General features: G+C 43.3%; 2 protein-coding genes across 2 annotated transcripts; one reads left to right on the top strand and one right to left on the bottom strand.

The window, feature by feature from the left end:
- The first annotated feature begins 1,131 nt into the window (after window positions 1-1,131).
- Window positions 1,132-6,720, top strand: ankra2 (ankyrin repeat, family A (RFXANK-like), 2). Its single transcript, XM_084486454.1, has 8 exons — window positions 1,132-1,720; window positions 1,985-2,143; window positions 2,238-2,303; window positions 2,805-2,902; window positions 3,488-3,613; window positions 4,083-4,149; window positions 4,359-4,439; window positions 4,829-6,720. The coding sequence occupies exons 1-8, from the start codon at window positions 1,462-1,464 to the stop codon at window positions 4,882-4,884; spliced, it is 912 nt and encodes a 303-aa protein (XP_084342580.1). The 5' UTR covers window positions 1,132-1,461; the 3' UTR covers window positions 4,885-6,720.
- Window positions 6,721-6,859: 139 nt separating this feature from the next.
- btf3 (basic transcription factor 3) lies at window positions 6,860-11,749 on the bottom strand. The gene is made up of 6 exons (XM_084486455.1): window positions 11,695-11,749; window positions 10,550-10,618; window positions 9,515-9,628; window positions 9,214-9,415; window positions 8,456-8,512; window positions 6,860-7,402 (listed from the first exon to the last, which is right to left on the bottom strand). Exons 2-6 carry the CDS (start codon window positions 10,616-10,618, stop codon window positions 7,356-7,358), a joined length of 489 nt encoding a protein of 162 aa, XP_084342581.1. The 5' UTR covers window positions 11,695-11,749; the 3' UTR covers window positions 6,860-7,355.
- Window positions 11,750-19,467: the final 7,718 nt, after the last annotated feature.

Genomic DNA, 19,467 nt, shown 5'->3' with positions numbered 1-19,467 from the left:
ATAGCACCAACACCGCTTGTGTTGTGTGGGATGACAGATCTCCCCGAACCAGTATTGTAAAAAAAACAGAAATGTTAGGTGTTCCCATGAACGCTGTGAAGTGAACTCACCTTTTGGTCAGTGAGACACAATTACAAAAGATACAATCAAATATTGGTTATGTTTGTGTTTTTTGTTCTTTAGTAGACGGCAATATTTGTTATTTAACAGATCCTCAAGAATAATGGGAGCTGAACAATCAGCTTGAGCTTGAGCTTGAATTAAACACTCTAGCATACTTAGCAAGGTCTAAAACCGGTGTAAGCACAAGATTAGGGAATGTGACTTGTGCAATACTTTAGTTTAGCTTAATAGAACACTGTTGCATTCTCTGAAGTGTTCCAGCCTGTCTCTGTTATTTAACAGAGTTTTCAATGTAGGCAAAGAAGAAAGATAAAGATCACAAATGTGTGTCGTTGTGTGTGTGTGTGTGTGTGTGTGTGTGTGTGTGTGTGTGTGTGTGTGTGTGTGTGTGTGTGTGTGTGTGTGTGTGTGTGTGTGTGTGTGTGTGCATGTGCGTGTGTGTGTGTGTGTGTGTGTGTGTGTGTGTGTGTGTGTGTGTGTGTGTGTGTGTGTGTGTGTGTGTATAACCAGATATCACTTAGTCAAGGCAGTTAAACCAATCAAACAATTGTATAGTAGGCCATACATAATAGGCATAATCAATAGCCAATGCAGCCTAGCAAGTTGGTTGGGTAAATAAATTAATAAAATAAATGGTGTCTTTCCTAATATATGTTTTAAAATTATTTTTGCCACAAAAAAACACAAAAGCACAAATAAATAATTCGTAAATAAATCCTATATGCTAAATATTTCCAAAAAACCCTGATCAGATTCACATTAACATTGCAAACCTGCACACAAATGATTGTTCAGAAATCCATCCTTACAGAGAATTACTTACAAGAATGACATAAACCAAGAGAAACTGCGTTTTAAATGTTGCTGTGTTTTTTTTGTGCAATATTAAAGACACCAAGGCAGCCAACATTATGTCCAAATCGCTTGCATTAGCACGGCCCGGAACGAATGAGCAGGTCGAGTGTGGTGTGCAGCCTGCATTGTCGCGGTTCTCCTGCGCATGCGCTAAATAATAACAAGGCGAAATGAGTCAACAGCGACTGCTGCACACATATACTTGAGATATGCTTCCTGGGGTATTTATTTATTTATTGTTTGTAGTCTCACTGTAATGGATATACTGCAGTAACCAGCTGTTCGTTTTGTTGTTTTCTTCTAAAGCCATACAAGACACAGCTAACACAATAGCCAACCTAGCTCAGTGAGTTTGACGTGTACCATGTAATAACACAGCAACCACACATTGGAGATACTACACTACCCTGCACTGCCTTATCACAATAACAAAGGAAGGACATCGACCATCGGACAGTAGTCTGAACCGACCGTGATCTCTTCATGGACGCCCTGGTCTCTGAAGACATGGAGGGGATCTGCGTGATGCCAGACATGACCATCAAGACCGAGCAGACGGTGGGCGCGATGTCGGAGGAGGCTGGTACCCAGAACGTTGCCATGGGGATCAAGTTCATCCTCCCCAACCGCTTTGACATGAACGTCTGCTCGAGGTTCGTCAAGTCCCTCAACGAGGAGGACAGCAAGAACATACAGGACCAGGTCAACTCTGACTTGGAGGTGGCTTCTGTTTTGTTCAAAGGTAAAAACCGACCAGGCGTGCATTCTGCTATAGTTTACAACCTCACAAGCAATATGCGTCCACTTGTTTCGCTCTATCCACTTTACGCGTGTGTGTGTGTGTGTGTGTGTGCGCGCACGATTATGTAGAGAACTGTGCAAATACAAGATTTTAAGGGATTAATGAATTGTATACTACTATGGTGGCTGAAATATTTGTTATCCTGAAAAGCCTAAACATACTTTCTCGGGTATTTGACGTCTTCTCTTCCCCCGTCTGTTGCAGCGGAGTGTAACATCCAGACCTCGCCGTCACCGGGGATACACGTGCGCCATGTGTACACGCCGTCCACCACCAAGCACTTCTCCCCCATCAAGCAGTCCACCACACTCACCAACAAGCATCGTGGCAACGAGGTGTCTTCCACACCTCTACTGGTGCACTGTAAGTATCCGGAGAACATTGTTCAGATTTAGTCTGCAACGCTAAGACAAGTCCAGCTTCAGCTCAGACGTCACTATGTGGTTTTTTTTTCCAGCATTATCCATCCATCAACTGGCAGCACAAGGAGAAATGGTGTTCCTGGCGAGCAGAATCGAACAAGGTGAGGCGCTATTCATCTGGATAAGTTATTAATTCCTGGTTAAACACATCTTACATTTACATTAAGGGCATTTAGCAGACGCTTTTATCCAAAGAAGCAACTTACAATAAGTACATTTGTCAGAAGAAGGAGAAACAATATATTGCAGTCGGTACAGTTAGTAATACATCTTCTCGTTGCTAATGGAATTTGCCTTAATAAGCTCAAGTAACCATGGGAATGAAACACTTAGTTTTATCCTGATATACATAACTTTGAATCTAGAGTGATGATTCCTAATTTAATGACATGGTGTAGAGTTTTCTTGAAATGTATGGTTTAATGTTGTATTGTAATGTCCCTGTAGAGTAAAATATATTGCATAAATGTAGTACACAAATCAAGTGTGGTGGCAGATCATCTGTGCTTTTAGGTCAGGTTGCCTCCTATATGTAGACACGATGTAACATTAAGACACGAACCTTGATATGTTTCCCCTTCTATGGCCTGTGTGGATCCCAGAGACTGTGATAAACCTACAGGATGAAGAAGGCTTCACGCCGCTCATGTGGGCCGCTGCACACGGACAAATAGCTGTTGTTGAATTCCTGCTCCAAAACGTAAGAGACAACTAGGAATCGCTTTAATCACAGCGCAGGAGTCACTATTCGTGTACCGATTCGTGTCAGTACAATCCTGCTTAAAGCTGCTGTAGGAAAGTGAGATTTGGATGTGGTATAGAGAGTGAGCAGAAGAAAGCAGAAGAGAGCAAGAGTTTGAAACTAAACAACCTCAAAAACGTCCCTTCCCTCTCTGCTGCCTCCCTCTCTACATTTCTCCACCAGAGGGAGGTTTTGCATTTCACACATCTGTGATTGACATGCGAGATGGATCGCGGAATCAATCAGGGTCTAAAATCCAAACCGCCTCATACAGAGGCCGGCGCAGTCTGCTCCAAACAGATGTTATCAGAGTGCATATCACTCAAAATGGCTAACCGATGGCTCAGGCCATCTCTAACGAATTCCACTCAAATAACGGCTCTTAAATCGTACCTACAGTACTTTTTAATGTCCCAATGTTTGTCCATACTGTTCCACTTCAAATCTGAATGCAGTCACAAACATGCATGAGTTTTGGTCAGTGTATGGGATTCTGACCTCGCTGTCTCACTCACAAGAGCCCGCCTGTCGCGTTCCTCTTAGGGTGCGGACCCCAACCTCTTGGCCAAAGGGCGGGAGAGCGCCCTGTCGCTGGCCTGCAGCAAAGGCTACACGGACATCGTGAAAATGCTCATCGACTGTGGGGTGGATGTCAACGAATACGATTGGGTAAGGCTCCATTCGTCTGCAGTTCACTCAACCAAAAGAAGACAAACACCCCCTTTTTTAGTGTGAGACGTAGCGTTCAGCTCGGTGTTAAAGGTATGTGGTGGTCTTCCACATTAGCCTGGCTATTGCCAGACCAAGCTCAATCGTAGATTGCACGTTCTGGGGAGGCTGCTGTCATTTTCTTCAGCACAAGAGGCGTGACCAACGGGCCTCGTTCAACTGACTGTACGCTCTGTGGCTGCTTGCTGTCGCTTCCCTGTCGTCATTGTGTTAAACCAGCCAATAGCACGCCAGGGGGAAAAGCCAGCTTGGTGATTGGCTCCCGCAAAAACGTATCGAAAATAGAAAGAAATGTAGTGCTCTTCTCCAGACCCTTCTGCGGCGCGAACTGAAATCGCCTGCAGAATGGGCGGGGCTACCCAGTCTAGTTCCACATGTGACCTGTAGTAACTCTGCCCCTGTGCTTCAGAACGGGGGCGCTCCGCTGCTGTACGCGGTCCACGGGAACCACGTGCGCTGTGTGGAAATCCTTCTGGGTGAGCCCACGCTGTTAACTGAATCAACAAGAGATTGTGATGCATGTTATTGCCCAACGGCACTGGATTGTAAACATTCCCCTTCGGGAGGGAGGAGAGGTCTCATGATTAGTTCACTATTAATATTTGATTGAATGCTTTGTGATGAAAGTCCATCTATGCAGTATAATGTGCATGTCTAATTATTGTGCTGGCACTCTGTGCTCCAGAAAGTGGCTCGGACCCAACCATGGAGTCTGATTCAGGGTTCAATGCCATGGATATGGCCGTGGCTATGGGCCATAGGAATGGTACGTAAAGTACAAATATATAGATGTTGTGTTTGATATATGTGTGTGGTACGTATAGTATAACAATAAGAGCATGCAAATATCATTTTCTATCATTGCATTAGGTCAATGTTATAACACAATAAAGGCCCTGTTTACACCACAGAAAATGTGCTGTTGGGTCTTCTTGTCTCCATGAATGTATAATAATGATCTCTACCACGTATTTCTTTTTGGGTCAAGCTATGGTTCTCTTATCTCTTCCAAAGAGATCAGGCAATAGCAAAAGCAGAGCCTCAATAGATATTCGCAGCTGTGATACATGGGGCTCTACATATTCTACCATGTTACTACCAAACTGAAAGCAAGACACTAAATTCCCTTGCCCTTGACAGATCTTTCTTTTTCAGTTCAACAGGTGATGGAAGCCCATTTACTGAAGCTACTGGTGGCGATCAGAGAGTGACTCTGGACAAAGCTCTGAAGTTACAGCTAGTCGTACATGTCCTACCGCTTGACATGAAGGACAAGACCTGGGCGATGCTGAAGAAGTCAAACATTGAAGGATACAATGTTTTTCAATGTGTCGAACAATGGGAAACACCATTCCTCACTCACACAACAGACTTTGAAACCAACGGTTGAAAGTCAATACTCAAAGGGCCATAACATTGTAATATTGAATCATTTGCCATTACCCAGGATTTCCCCTGCATTGAATCTCTTGTGCATAGGTGTGTGGAGTTGATGAAACCTCCAGTAACAGCTCCGCTCTATGCACTGATCAAATAAGGGCATTCAGTACTTAACTTTCATAACATGGGCAGTACTTAATACTTTGATCCTCTATTTATTGTTCAACGTGTGAATAGAGCAGAGACTGTTTGGCTACCGATGATGGCTACTAAAACATGATTTGCCCATAAACCATGTTCAAATGAATACAAAAGTCTTTAACGGAGAGAAGTAAGGACTACCTGCATGGTCCTGAAGAGCATACATTATATTAGCCTTTTCAACCAATGCACATTATGAGTTTGTAGTTGAGAGACACAGGGCCAACCTCTGGAATCTACGTTTTACCTGCACATGTTTTTTTATTTAAACTGGAGGGTGAAGTAGCACATTAAGACCAGGGGGAATTAACCAGATTTCTTCATACATGTAGCTTGTCCTTACTACTGCCCTGTGCAGGGTCCGTTATACCACAAGAGGTAAACTAAAGTCACTTACTATTCATTTTTAAATGAAGCCGTTTGTGGCATTGCACCCAGATATCCACCATGTATTAATCAATAGACCACTTATGAAGCGGACCGATTATGAAATAGCTTGTAATGACCTCAAACCTGGGGCTAAAATGGACGCCCTTGCGTTTATAAAAGGGCCCTCACAACAGCACTGAAAAATCTGATTCAATCAATTTGCAGGCATTCAATTCAACATTGCCTCCTTGTCGTGGGATTTTATATCAATGATTGCTGTGATTTCATAGTTTGCTTGAAAGGAGTGATTTATTGAATCCGTCCCAATTTTCAATCCAGTGTAGCTGCATGCATATGTGTGGTAAATGTGTGAATTAAGACCCATTCATTTGGGTCTTCAGTTATTTGTACGTTGATGTTTTTTTGCTATACCATCAGTATACCTTTCGGTGCTTTCATGTTACAGAAAATGAAAAATGTGTATTTATAACTGTTGGCATCGCTTTAACCTTTAATTTAGTCGTTGAACACTGGTATACCTTCAGTATTGAGAACCTCACAGGTGGGTCTTTTTGTAGTATGACTTTTAATAGCGTTTGCACTTTGGTACATTATGAAAACATATGGATGTGTAATGTTAAAGGTCACATCGACCTGGCCTACTAGTGACCCCTCTAGCACTATTCAGACCTCACACTTTAGTCTTTATTTCAAGGATAGCCCCTTGAGATGTGCCATCTCATTTGAGGGGGTACTGTTGGTCTAGTCCACTGCTAAAATAAGGTTTTCATTTTTAATGTTATATCTGTATACAGATTTGGACGATGCAGAGGTGCAATAAGACTTTAGAAATGATTGGAGGCTGTGAACTCTTGGAGTGACATTAAAAACGAAAGAAACTAGCTTGTCGAGTAAAGCCCTGCAATAGAGGAGCCTTCTGCTTCCTGGCCTAAACAGCCGACACTAATCATAAGGGCTGGGTTCTGATTATATAACAATAATTACATTATTAAAGTAGCATAGTGCAAGGTAAATATATATTTCAAGGATTTAACAGAAAGATGTCTTTCACCCTTTCCGTACCATATACTACAGGACATTATGGTCACCTCTACTTGGATGAACTTGAGACATTCAAATTAATTCTACTCACTTTCAAATTATATGGTGCTTGGTTTGTGGTGCAAGTACTTGTATGAAAGTATGGGTTAGAATAAAACAAATGTCAAGACGGGCAATTATATAATGACTTGCAAATAAGTTTATTGGTCGTCGGATTTGGGAATATCACTGAAGCACATACTGGAAATGATAAGGTAGATTTACGGTTAACCTCACTCTTGTGAAGAGGTGTAGCATGCACTAACATCAGATGTTGGTGGGAAACCAGTCAAGAAAGTCTACTGAAGAACGTCCATGACAAACAAATAATACAGAGAGCTACGTTAGAACTTTAGTTTGGCTGCATGATCCCTCAAATGGAGAAATGTCAACCAAAGAATATACTACTTGGTAATGACAATGCATTAGTTGGACTTGGGACTCTGAATGAAATGAAAAAGTGATATGAACGTCCCCCAAAACGGATAGATTGAAACAAAAAAAAATACGGTGAAAAATGTGCCACAGTACACAGTTTTTACAAGTAACTTTACACTTATGCAAATATATAAAAGTCTTGTTCCCAACATGTTCCTGTCAAGTCTCAGCACTGCGGCGGGCCGCGTCGCCTCTAGTTCGCCTCATCCTTTGAAGCTTCGTCAAAGTTCTCAACCAGATCTGAAAGAAAGAGTAAATTGGTTTAATTTAGGACCAAGTGGAAAGAAGACCTGCACTACTCGCACCTAAAATAGGCCCAGATTATGTTACGGGGCCCTGGACATGTTTCAGAAACATGGTGATGTGAAACGTAATACGGGCAGCCCCCACCCTGGGCCGTCGTACCCCTGGTCTGAGGATTACGATGGGTTCAGAATCGGGGGGCCCCTCACTACTACTGCAGACAGCTGTGCAAATGTTCACACGGGGCTACCAGAGATTGGCCTAAATTGCTCAATGAAATATTAGCAATCCACCATTCCACTTAGATGTGGGGCAGACTGAGGGTTAACATGGAAACAATTCAAATCGTCTCAAAAAACAAAAAAAATCATAGCAGGAACAAAAGGAACTTGACTCCAATTACACCATAAAGCGATGCAGTTCACCATGTGTCGCCGGCTTCAAACGTTCCCTTATTGAAAAAAAATATCATGCATGTAGTCATTTGTAACATTTGCGCAAACTTTGGTTTCAGGAAAAATGAGTACTGGGAAAGGCTGGGATAATTATAATAGCAACCTCATGCGTCTGGCCTGTTTTCTCTACAAAGAAAAGCAAACTTGGTTTAGGAACTTCCAAACACTGGAGATGAGTTTCAGACATTAACCCTGAAGCCCCGTGGTAATCGCCCCACTGATGGATTCCCTTATCGCCGCACTCCGCTAATCAAAAGAAATCAAACCTGCAGCAATTTGTCCACAAGAACAATACATTGCAAGATGCGGGCCCAGTGTAAACAGTCAAAAGTGTAAGCAGAACATGGAATGAATTGTAGAATGCAAGATGTATTCCAAATATCTACTGCCAAGTGCAAGAACAAAGTGAGCACTAAAATCCCCCCGCTGTATTATAATAAATAATATACAAATACATTTTTGAATAATTACACTATTCTAAAGTTTATAATATAATTATTCTAAAGTGGATTAAAAAAAAAGGAGCTTTCCAGAATCCCTAGTTTCATGCTTTTGGGACGACGATCAGAATGAGGAAATGTAACGACGGACTGACCTGGAACGTCATCGTCCTCCTCCTCTACTTCTGCGATTGGTGCGTTTCCATCTGAAGCTGAAAGAACAACAAAGAACCGTTACAAGGTATTTTTGAACATCAATGTCATTTACATTGTGCCGCTGGAAGGACCTCTGAAGAGGCCACTATACACACATATAATTATATCATATATAAACCGTACAAATTAAAAGGCAGGAAGTGGCATACACCTCATTCATCTGTCATGCTACTTCCATCAACTGAAAACTCAACACCACCACTTGACTAGGCCTGGGCAATAAAACAATAAATGATCGTGATAGACTTTTGATCAATATCAATATAAAACATGTTCAATATATATATCGATAAGAGACTGGACCACTGAATCTAGCAGATGGGTTTGTGACACAAACACAGTTCCATACTTATATACAATATTTTAGTGTTTTTCATTATTGCATCGACGTTGGAGTATTTATCAATGAAGAACAGTGGTAGGTCATATTAAGTGTTAAACAGAAGTGTTTAAATACAGCATGGTAATTCCTACTCTTTATAAGTCATTAAAATTAACAATAGTCATCGATATCGATCAATACGATCAAGTTATATTGTGATATGTCTTTCAGCCACATCGCCCAGGCCTACCAGCGACCCTTGTGAGAACACGGGATCCTTCACAGTCCCAGTCAACGCAGCACCACCACGCGCTAGGGCTCAGGGGCTACCGCAGTGCCACCCCCCCCTGAGCGCTTCACGTTTCCTGCACTGACCTTGTTTGGGGAGGGCCTCGGCTAGTCTCCGTAGGCTGGTCAGGCTGTCGGCCCCCAGCTGGTTCAGGATGCTGGGCAGCATCTCCGTCAGCTGCTTGTTCTCCGCGTGGCCCGTGATGGTGAAGGTGTTGGCCGCCAGGGACGCCTGGACTTTGGGGTTGTTGAAGTGGATCACCGTTCCCTGGTTTGTGAACATGTTAACCTGCAACACAACCACGGGCGACCCGTCTCGTTATTTTCCGAAAACATGACAGGGAGCGACGGGAAACGAGGCGCGCGCTGGAGGGGAAAGAGCGCCCACCTCTTCGATGCCGGAGATATTGTTGACGCCGAGCTTCTTTAAGGAGAACTGCAGCTTCTTGTCGTCGGCGGTGGCTGTCCTGTGCACGACCTTCTTCTTCCTGCGAGCACTGCCCTGTTAAGAGCGGGAAGGGAACAGCGGTCGGTGAGAACGACACACACACACACACACACGCAGACGGTCCATCTTCCTTTGTCAAGCATTAGCCTGACATTTCAAAATGAATGCAAAATGAATACATTTGACCTAACGTAATGTATAACTTTTAAAACTATCGCCGTAGCCTTCCAGATATGCGCTAGCGGTGCAAATGTGCGAGCCGCTATGTAAACAGCACTCGACACATCGGAAATGGAAAACCGGCAGGCCACTATGAATGATGGGAAATAGAACGGTGGTGGAATAAGGTGGATAGGTGCAAGGAATCACATCAGTTGTATTTGAATAGCCCTCGACAGTGGGAGTATCAAAGGGCTCCACAGGCCACGTGCTACGGCAGGCCCCCACCCGTCAGAGAGCCATGTGGAATAACGCCCTTAATGATCAAGGAAGAACCATTGGTTGGGACACAGTGAGGGACGCCTCCTTCCAGGGAGGGTTAGGAGTGCAATAACAGACATACATAAACATAAGGATGATTGAAGCACTGATACAATATTGTGATTGTCTTTCATGCAGATCATATGCATGTATGATGGTGATGGGAATCTATGGTGCTATCAGTGGAGCTCACCTCTTGGTATTACACATGAGTATTTGCAATTGTTTAGAATGAGTGCAGAATGGGTTTACAACGGCAAATGTTCCTTTGTCAAGCATAGCCTGACATAATGTCAAGTGACCCACGAGCTGACCTGGGATGTCACAAAGGCCAGTGAAGGGGCCACTACAAAAGATTGTCAACGTTCTTCAGTTGTCACATAAGATTTCAAAATGATTATATTTGGACACAATCAATATTATAGAACAAAATTACATTATGGCAAGTGATCCATCATAGGTCGTTTTTTGCATAACATGCAGCACCTCACGTACCTTTCCGCCAATGCGAACCTGTGCCTGAAGTTTGGCGAGTTTTTCTGGATTCATGATCGTGTCTTTCATCTGAAAAAGCAAGACACTGTTGAGCCACATTACGCATGCGTCACTGGAGCTTCTCACAAGAGTCACGGTGAACTAAGTGTCTGTATACACTTGGATTAGCCATACTGGCAATGCTGCGTGTAAGAACTTGACGATACATGCAATAATACAAGTTTACAACAGCACATATGAAGCGCCTGCTACTCTTGTAAAATGGACGTTTTTCAAGAACGCAAGAGGAACAGGCCACCAGATCAGACGCCGGGGAACAAGGCTCCCCACGGGGTGGTTAGGCCTACACATGTCATACACACTCCTCTGCTGTCAAGTGTGCCATGCCCAACAACACTAAAGCACAAACCCCTAGCACCGCGTATAACAAACAACCTTTACGGAGGGCATGTGTGCGATCAATGCATTGAACTGGCCTACAAGTGACCCGTGAGGTTGGGGTTTCAGATCCAACAGAGGCGGCCAGTCAGTGTTGCGCACAATGCTCTGTGATCGGACCTGCACAGACACACACAATACGGCGTGCTGCTTGCTCAGCAAACATAGATAGCCATCAAGGCAACACCCATAAACTCACGCACACACAGACACACACAGATACAGGCGATCGGCGATAGTGTGGGTGTGGTGCCCAACGACCAGGGGAGGCTGAGGGGAACTTGCTCCGTTTGTCTTACTTTGAGACTGAAACGTCAAAACAATAGAGGAAACGTGGGGGACACAATGTAGCCTCCTGCCCCGGCCGTCACACTAGCAACCCTGGCTAGCGATTCAATGAGCCATCAAGGGTTCAAGTGAGTTAAGTTATGGGAGATCACCTCCGTTATTAGATCATCACAACGCGTTAATTAAGATATTGTCCATATACACAGCTTTATGAACATGAACTAACGCTAACTTTAGCCTCTTTGGCAGCAGATCGTCGGGCCCGAGAGTCACGTTATTTTAACAGACAGTTCACCACACGCAGCGTTTCTTTTCCTTCAGAATTACACAGAACAATGAGGTTTTTCCATTCAACGCGAACCATGTAATTTGAATAAGAAACAGGGATGCAAATGGGTAGAAATAAGAGCTTCACTAACCTGTGGTATATTAGTACCAGGCACACGCGGGGAGCAAGATGGAAGTGAGAGAGGATGGCGGAAGTGACGTAAGTAGAAGAAGGTGCCCAAGAAAAAAAAAATTAAAAAGGGTGGATGGGATTCTATGAAAGTCTGTCAATGTGTTCTGAAATTAATGTGTTTAAAAATGTACATCTGAAAAACCAATTGACCACAATTTATAATCATATTCCTATTCACCAAATGCCTGCATTTATGATCTTATTGTCTGCCACAGAGAGAGGGTGTGTGTGTGTGTGTGTGTGTGTGTGTGTGTGTGTGTGTGTGTGTGTGTGTGTGTGTGTGTGTGTGTGTGTGTGTGTGTGTGTGTGGTAGAACCACATTGAACAGTAGGCCTTTGTTTTATTAAGATACGGAATGCATGTGAACATAATGGATGTGTGTTCCTGATTGCCACTGATTTAATTAAGTAAATATGTACCCTCTACAGAACCGTCAGAACTGCATGCTAGAATCTCCAAAATGCAACCAGGATGAACCCTGAGGTTTTGCTGCAACATGCAAGATCATGTTCTTGAAGTCGTATAGCATCTATACAGGTTCATCTCAATGAGTTAGAATATTGTGGAAAAGTTAATTCATTTGAATTATTACATTTGTGAAACTCATATATTATATAGATTAATTTCTCCAAAAGTGAAATATGACAAGCCTTTATTTGTATTAATCTTGATGATTATAGTTAACAACTCATGAAAAACCAAAATGAAGTATCTCAGAAAATGTGAATATATTTTTTTAAAAAAGGACCAGTAAAAAAAAACAATTACAAAAAAAAACAATTACAAAAAAAACAGAAATGTCGGCCTTCTGAGAGTTATGTTCTCGTATATGCACTCAGTACTTGGTTGGGGCTCCGATTACTGCATCAATGGCATGGCATGGAGTCGATCAGCCTGTGAGCCTGCTGAGGTATTATGAAGCCTTTTATGAAGGTTGCTTCGACAGCGACCTTCAGCTCATCTGCATTGTTCGGTCTCTTGTGTCTCATCTTCCTCTTGACAACACCCCATACATTTTCTATGGGGTTCAGATCAGGCGAGTTTGCAGGCCAATCAAGCACAGTAATCCATCAAGGTCCTTAAACCAGGTCTTGGTACTTTTGGCAATTGGTGCCAAGTCCTGCTGGAAAATGAAATCATCATCTTCATAAAGCTTGTCAGCACGTCCTGGTAGACGGCTGTGTGGACTTTGAACTTGATACCACACAGTGGACCAACACCAGCAGATGACATGGCTCCCCAAATCATCACTGACTGTGGACTGCACACTGGACTTGGATTCTGTGCCTCTCCATTCTTCCTCCAGACTCTGGGATCTTGATTTCCAAATTAAATGAGCGACAGACCACTGAGCGACCAGTTCTCTGAGCCTAGGTCACACGCTTCTGACGTTGTCTCTGGTTCAGGAGTGGTTTGACACGAGGAATGCGACAGTTGTAGTAGCCCATGTCCTGGATACGTCTGTGCGTGGTGGCTCTTGATGCATTGACTCCTGCCTAACTCCACTGTGAATTTCTGAATGGCCTTTGCTTGACAATCCTCTCAGGGCAGCGGTTATCCCTGTTGTTGCTTGTGCACCTTTTCCTACCACACTTTCTCCTTCCACTCAACCTTTTATGAATATTCTTGGATACAGCTCTCTGTGAACAGCCAGCGTCTTTAGCGATGACCTTTTGAGGCTTAGCCTCCTTGTGGAGGGTGTCAAAGACTGTCTTCTGCACAACTGTCTGGCCTGCAGTCTTACCCATGATATGACGCCTACTGAACCAGACTGAGGGACCATTTAAAGGCTCAGGAAACCTCTGCAGGTGTTCTGAGGTAATTAGCTGATTATAGCGTGACATCTTGAGTCTACTATATTGAACTTTTTCACAATATTCAAATTTTCTGAGATACTGAATTTTCAATTTTCAAGAGCTGTAAGCCATAATCATCAAGATGAATACAAATAAAGGATTGAAATATTCAGTCTGGGTGTAATGAATCTATATAATTTATGAGTTTCACTTTTTAAATTGGATTATTGAAGTGAATGAACTATGAACTATGAACTACAATATTCTATATATATATATAAATATTGAGATGCACTGTATACCCACTCCAAGTTATACATATTGTAGTTGAAGACTGTGGGTCTTTCCATGAGGTTGGCTTCGGTTTATCTCTATTTTAAATGATATTGCAATCCATATTAATGACGGGGAAAAAAATAAAAAATCCTAATCTTATTAAAACCAGTGCCTGAGGCTAACCGGGTCCTCACCTATCCAGATCCTATCCTGATTGGTCAGAATGAGCTGGGAACCGTCTACAATCTAAATGGTCTCATTCAGAGGCAGGTGCGGTCACCTAGATACAGACTTTCTCAAGGTTATTTTCCCTCACTAATAGCTGAGCGAAGGCTAGGCATGTTCTAACAAACATCATCAGAAAGTAGCTCAACAATCTTACCCACAGCACCTTTCATTAGCAGGTATGACGAGACATCTCTGACATGGAGATCCAGGTGCGGAGATCCCCCTAACCCCCAGGACGGGCCCCCCAGACCTCTACCTATCTTCAGAAGTGACTAAGACGCAATGGGGTCACGGTTCTGCTGGCCGTGTGACGCCCCACCGCCGCGCAGCGGGGGATCGAACCGGTGACCCCGGGGGATGGTGACCGCTCCAACCGCTAAGTTGAATGACTGCAGCCGTTCGGGTCGGCGAGTGATTGCTCTCTTAAGGGTTGGGGAGGGAGGATTGGCCATAGAGGACCCATGTCAACTCCATTACACAAGGAGCATCGAAGCACAGACACAATATTGTAATCCCCTGAAATTATTTAGACTGGCCTTTAAAGTGCTCAGTGTGTGGTAATGAGGGCTTGCATGGTGGTGGGGGTGTTTGATGGAGACCTGCCGTGCCAGTGGAGCTCCCCTATTGGTAGAAGTTTGGTATTACACTGCTTCAAATAGTTATGGCTCTATTGACTCCCAGAACTACACATGTGAACACACGTGTTCTTGGAACATTATAGTTCTTTCAATTGATTTAGCCATTCTCGCTGTACCAACCGCACAACAAGACTGTATACTTGTATTTTTAAAAATGCTTTTCAAACATTATTCCTGTTCTTCATGGTTCCCCCCAACAGACCTTCGTCGTTGTACATTGACGGAGGCCCTGCTCCCAAAATAATACTATTTGGGGACTATAAAGCATTAAAGGTTGTATCAGCGATGTTGGGTGACATCACTTCTGTTGGTATTTGAAGCGAGATCCCAAACAAACAGAGCCAGCTCGCCCCTCCCTTCTGTGTTTCGTGCATCCAGTACAAAGTGTCATGAATGCAGCGCAAAACCCCACAACACCCGCCCCTGTTGGTGATTGGTTGGAATACTATTTATTTGACGGCCTGCTTATGGGGCGGGCAGCTAGCGGATCGTAAGGAAAGATCAGATGAATGGCCTACAATCACTGATACAACCTTTAAAGGTGCTGTAGGTAAGCAAGGTTTTGAAACTAAACAATCAAAAATACGTCCCCTCCCTCTTTGTTGCCTAATCAATGCACAGGTTAAACCAGCCATCATCAACCCGGATTCAACATCAACACCCTGTGACCTTTGTCTGGAGGAGCCCAGAAAAGCCACCTAGGAGTGTGGAAGCTACCTAGTAGCTCCCTGGCTCCATGTAGCAGCTCCCATCAGATCCAAGCGCTCCGCTCTACTACCTCAGGTGGACGCCTGGTACCACCATCGCTAAGAGCAGGCAAATGTCGCACAACAAAGTCACAACTCTTCTGTTCTTGCACCGCAATGGTGGATTGCTCACCAGCTCCCGCAAGCGACTCAAGACTCACTTATTCAGAGTTCACCTGGACTCTGCATGGCCCCCCACCTTACCCTCCACTGCCCCTTCTCCTCCCTTCTCTCCTAAAAACACCCCTCTTACACACTTATTGTATGTTTATATGGCCTGGAGCTTAATGTATGCACTTATTATGTTCTGAAAACTTATCCTAGCTATCTTTGTTGTAAACAGGGAATGGGTTAACCCAGCAATTGTAAGTGGTTGGCACTTGTTTTTATAAACATCCATACTGTACAGACGGCGACATTTTGTTGCTTCTCTTTCTTCTGACAAATGATTTCAGCCTGCTAAATGCCCTCAATGTAACTGGAGCTAGGTTGTGTGTAGCGCTAGCTTCGCTGCAGTAACGTCCAACACGATGAAAAAAGAGTAGCTTCAAAACCACAAGAAACTTGTGCTACTGCCGCCTACCGTGGGACCCTGCAGCCTGATGCTGGTTCTGGTTCCCCAGCAGCATGCCATCATGCTACCATGGGAAATTAAAGACACAGAAGAACCTAAAAAACCATAACTCAAAAAAGTGACGATTTTCACATGTCAACACAGGTCTCGAGGTTCTCAGTGTGTACCTGTAGCCATCCTTTAGCAAGATGCCTAACCTTTAATCTGTCCCTTAATGATCTGCATCTCACGTCGCTTTGGATGAATGCCACTCCTAGGCTAAATGCTAGGTTAATAGAAAACACTGAATCGTAAATGTGAAGAAATGTGGGCTAACACATGAGGTTTGAGAGAAACTTGGAAGCATCTACATACTTGGGAAGGCGCAGAATGTAATCAGTCACAAGTGGGAATCTGCATCTAAAGTTGTGCAAATACCTCCTAGGGGCTTATCCAGTTCCCAGAAATTTATTTGGCGATTTGCAATTCTTGAAAGAGTATTTGTTTGGGTCTGAGTGGGCACATATTTATTTTCTAACAAAGGCTATTGGAGATGAATATGTAAAAGTTGGATTTTGTTTTCCTGTTAAATGAACGTGGGGGTTATCCATGATTCCATATGATTCCACAGTTTGAAGAGTCTAAGATATTGTGTCGTGCACGTTTAAATGATTAAGAACCTCAGTCGTCAATATTCGGGATGAATTCCTTTAAATAAAACAAAAAAACGTAGCAGAAAAAAAGAAGCTGTCCGAGTGTTACCGTTTGCGATTTTATGAAAGGTGAAGGACCTGTAGGCGAAGTAGCTCAGTAGGCCTCCGAAGGCGCCGCGTCACCTTCCTCCACGAGGCCTGTGCCGCCTACATATTTAAATTCCCTTCAAACATGCAATGGCATTGAACTGGACATAATTGTATTACATTAGGCCTCGGTGTAGAGCTGTTAATAGGCCTATAATAAATATGTCAGGGCTTCCCGGGCAAACCTGCCCTAAACTTAAAAGGAATACCATAACAGCTTAACGCGTGGTGCGTGTGGTTGCCCAGAGCGACCAGCGGGGATGGCTCCACCGCAGCATCAGCACCAGGTGAGGACGAGGCGGTCGACCTACCTGGAATAGATGAAGAGACACCAGCTCTTATTTCATGACTACAGAAACATTCATTTACTGTTGACTTGACCGGTCAATCCAGCTCTTATTTCATGACTACAGAAACATTCATTTACTGTTGACTTGACCGGGCAATCTTTCTTTGTCGTTTCAAGGACTTTTCATGTTTTTGTTCAAACCATCGTTCTCCTTCTTATTAGTGTATATGTATAATTAACCATGGGGAACATTATTTATGCTTTACATTTACTAACGGAATAATTCATTGATGAAATGTGTTGTGTTTCTGTCCGTCGGTCGTTATTTGGTGGTTATTTTGTTTATTCCTTCGTTGTATTTATGATTGTTTAGGAGTTTATAGCCTACCATTAATGTTATTTTTTGCTTCCACAATTTAAACATACAACATCGTTTCCAGAGATTAGATTTAGAGGCGGTTTAGGACCTTTTAGAGCGCTTTAATAAAGCTACAATATATCAGGAAACTGGACCCAATAATGACATGAATGACAGCGGAAACCGTTTTAAAAGTGACAAAAAAAATCCCAATTTCGACCAAAGGATAAGCACGACCGAACTGTTCATAATTAAATGTCAGCACATCTCACCATGCAGGCCTATGTTGAGAAGGACTCACGGAATGCAAATAGCTGATCAATACATTCACTGCATTAATTAACATTATCCTTTCCATGATCGAATATTCTGACTCTGTGAGGGCCGAGTGGATTCCGTTCAACACGGTATAGGCCTCACCCCATGGCCCCGGGGGCTCATTTAGTTGCTGTTTAATGCGCTCAGGGAGAGAACCAGGGAGGAGGAGGCTGCGTTCAGCAGCTAAGTGGTGCACCGGTCCTCCGTGTGCGCACCGCACGACACCCCTCCGATCGCAGAGGGGAATTTAGGAGCACTTTGTGGTGGTTTAGAACGCATGAGGACCGCTGTGCGTTCCAGCCCACGGTCCTCCTCATCTCCTCATCTCCTCATCTCCTCCTCTCCTCATCTCCTGGTGACGAAAACTCAGGCCTGCTCTGTGGCACGTGGCGGAGTGGAAGGTCGACTAAAACAATGCTCCGGCTTGTAATACATCATAGGCCTATGCCATAGAGTAACTCGGGTCACAACATGTTTTTTTTGTAATTCTTGTATTGTGTGTGTTTATTTAGCGATGGATGTGATTAAATATTTCATTAAAAACGTAAATCTATTCTGAGTAAACGCACCCCTCATATAGGCCTAGGCCTTCCTATACTACCCCTACTGCTCATAACCCGTTACGATGCCTGTTGAGAAGGTGGATTCATGCAAACATAACAAAGGTATAATACACGTATTAGTAAGTAACAATCGGGTGTTCTTTCATTGTATGATCAAAGGAAGCATCCGATGTCTAATAATTTCGTCATCTGATTCTTATTATACGTTAAAAATAAGCACACTCTACCACGCAAACAATCCAATGAACGATTAGCCAATAGCGGCGCTTAGGCTGTAGGCTATTACTCACTTAGGCCTAAACATTTAGTTAAAATACGTTTATTTTAAAGATTCATATTCAATCCTCATAGTCAATCTTTAAACCACTGATATCACAAGATGTTAACACACTTAACAGTAAAGGAAAAACATTGATCGCCTTAAATAAGCAGCCCATGTAAAGGTAGGCCCGAGGGCCTTCATATAACATCAGCTCCCATCATGTACCCAAAGTTATTTCTTTATGGCACATATACCGCTAGATGGTGCTGTAGAGGCTTCATAGAGGTCACCTTATAACCTTATTCACCAGGAGCAGCCAAACCCTGCGGTGTGTGAGCGTAGCCTCCTCCTACACATGTAGGTTAATTAACATAGGCCTACAGCCTTATTCATGGGCTCACAGGCCGAAATGCTGGAGCTTATGTGGTACGTGCACCATGTAGACTATTTCATTGCTATAGGCTAATTATAGGCATACAGTTGGTAGGCTCGTTAGTTCGTTTCTGAAGAAATATGCAATATGCCAAAGCCAAATGTTTCAAGATCGTGCCAGTGGCCTACCACAAAGAACAGCTCATTGTTGCTGAGATTCCTTGGTTTCATTGGATATGTAAGCCTATTAAATGTATTGTAGGCTATTGATTTTGATCAAACTAGATTTTATTTTCTTCATATAGGCCTAGTCATAAAACGAACCTTCAATAATAACGTCTTCGGACTACAATTCAAGTCATATAATGTTGGTCTTATGTTTGCCCGCAGGTGAAAGCAGGCTCTATGCATTTACAAGAGTCATAAAAGTGATTTGAATGAACGGTTTAAGCAAACGTATGCAACCAACATGACAACACATTGGACCAATGTCTTCTACCGTTACCAGTGAATGAATTAGCCAATTGCCCAAT

Source organism: Micromesistius poutassou (assembly GCF_964030765.1).
Source record: "Micromesistius poutassou genome assembly, chromosome: 22".
In the NCBI taxonomy this organism is placed as follows: domain Eukaryota; kingdom Metazoa; phylum Chordata; class Actinopteri; order Gadiformes; family Gadidae; genus Micromesistius; species Micromesistius poutassou.
Note: the sequence above shows the minus strand (reverse complement) of the source record. Positions and strands in the feature narration are given on the sequence as shown.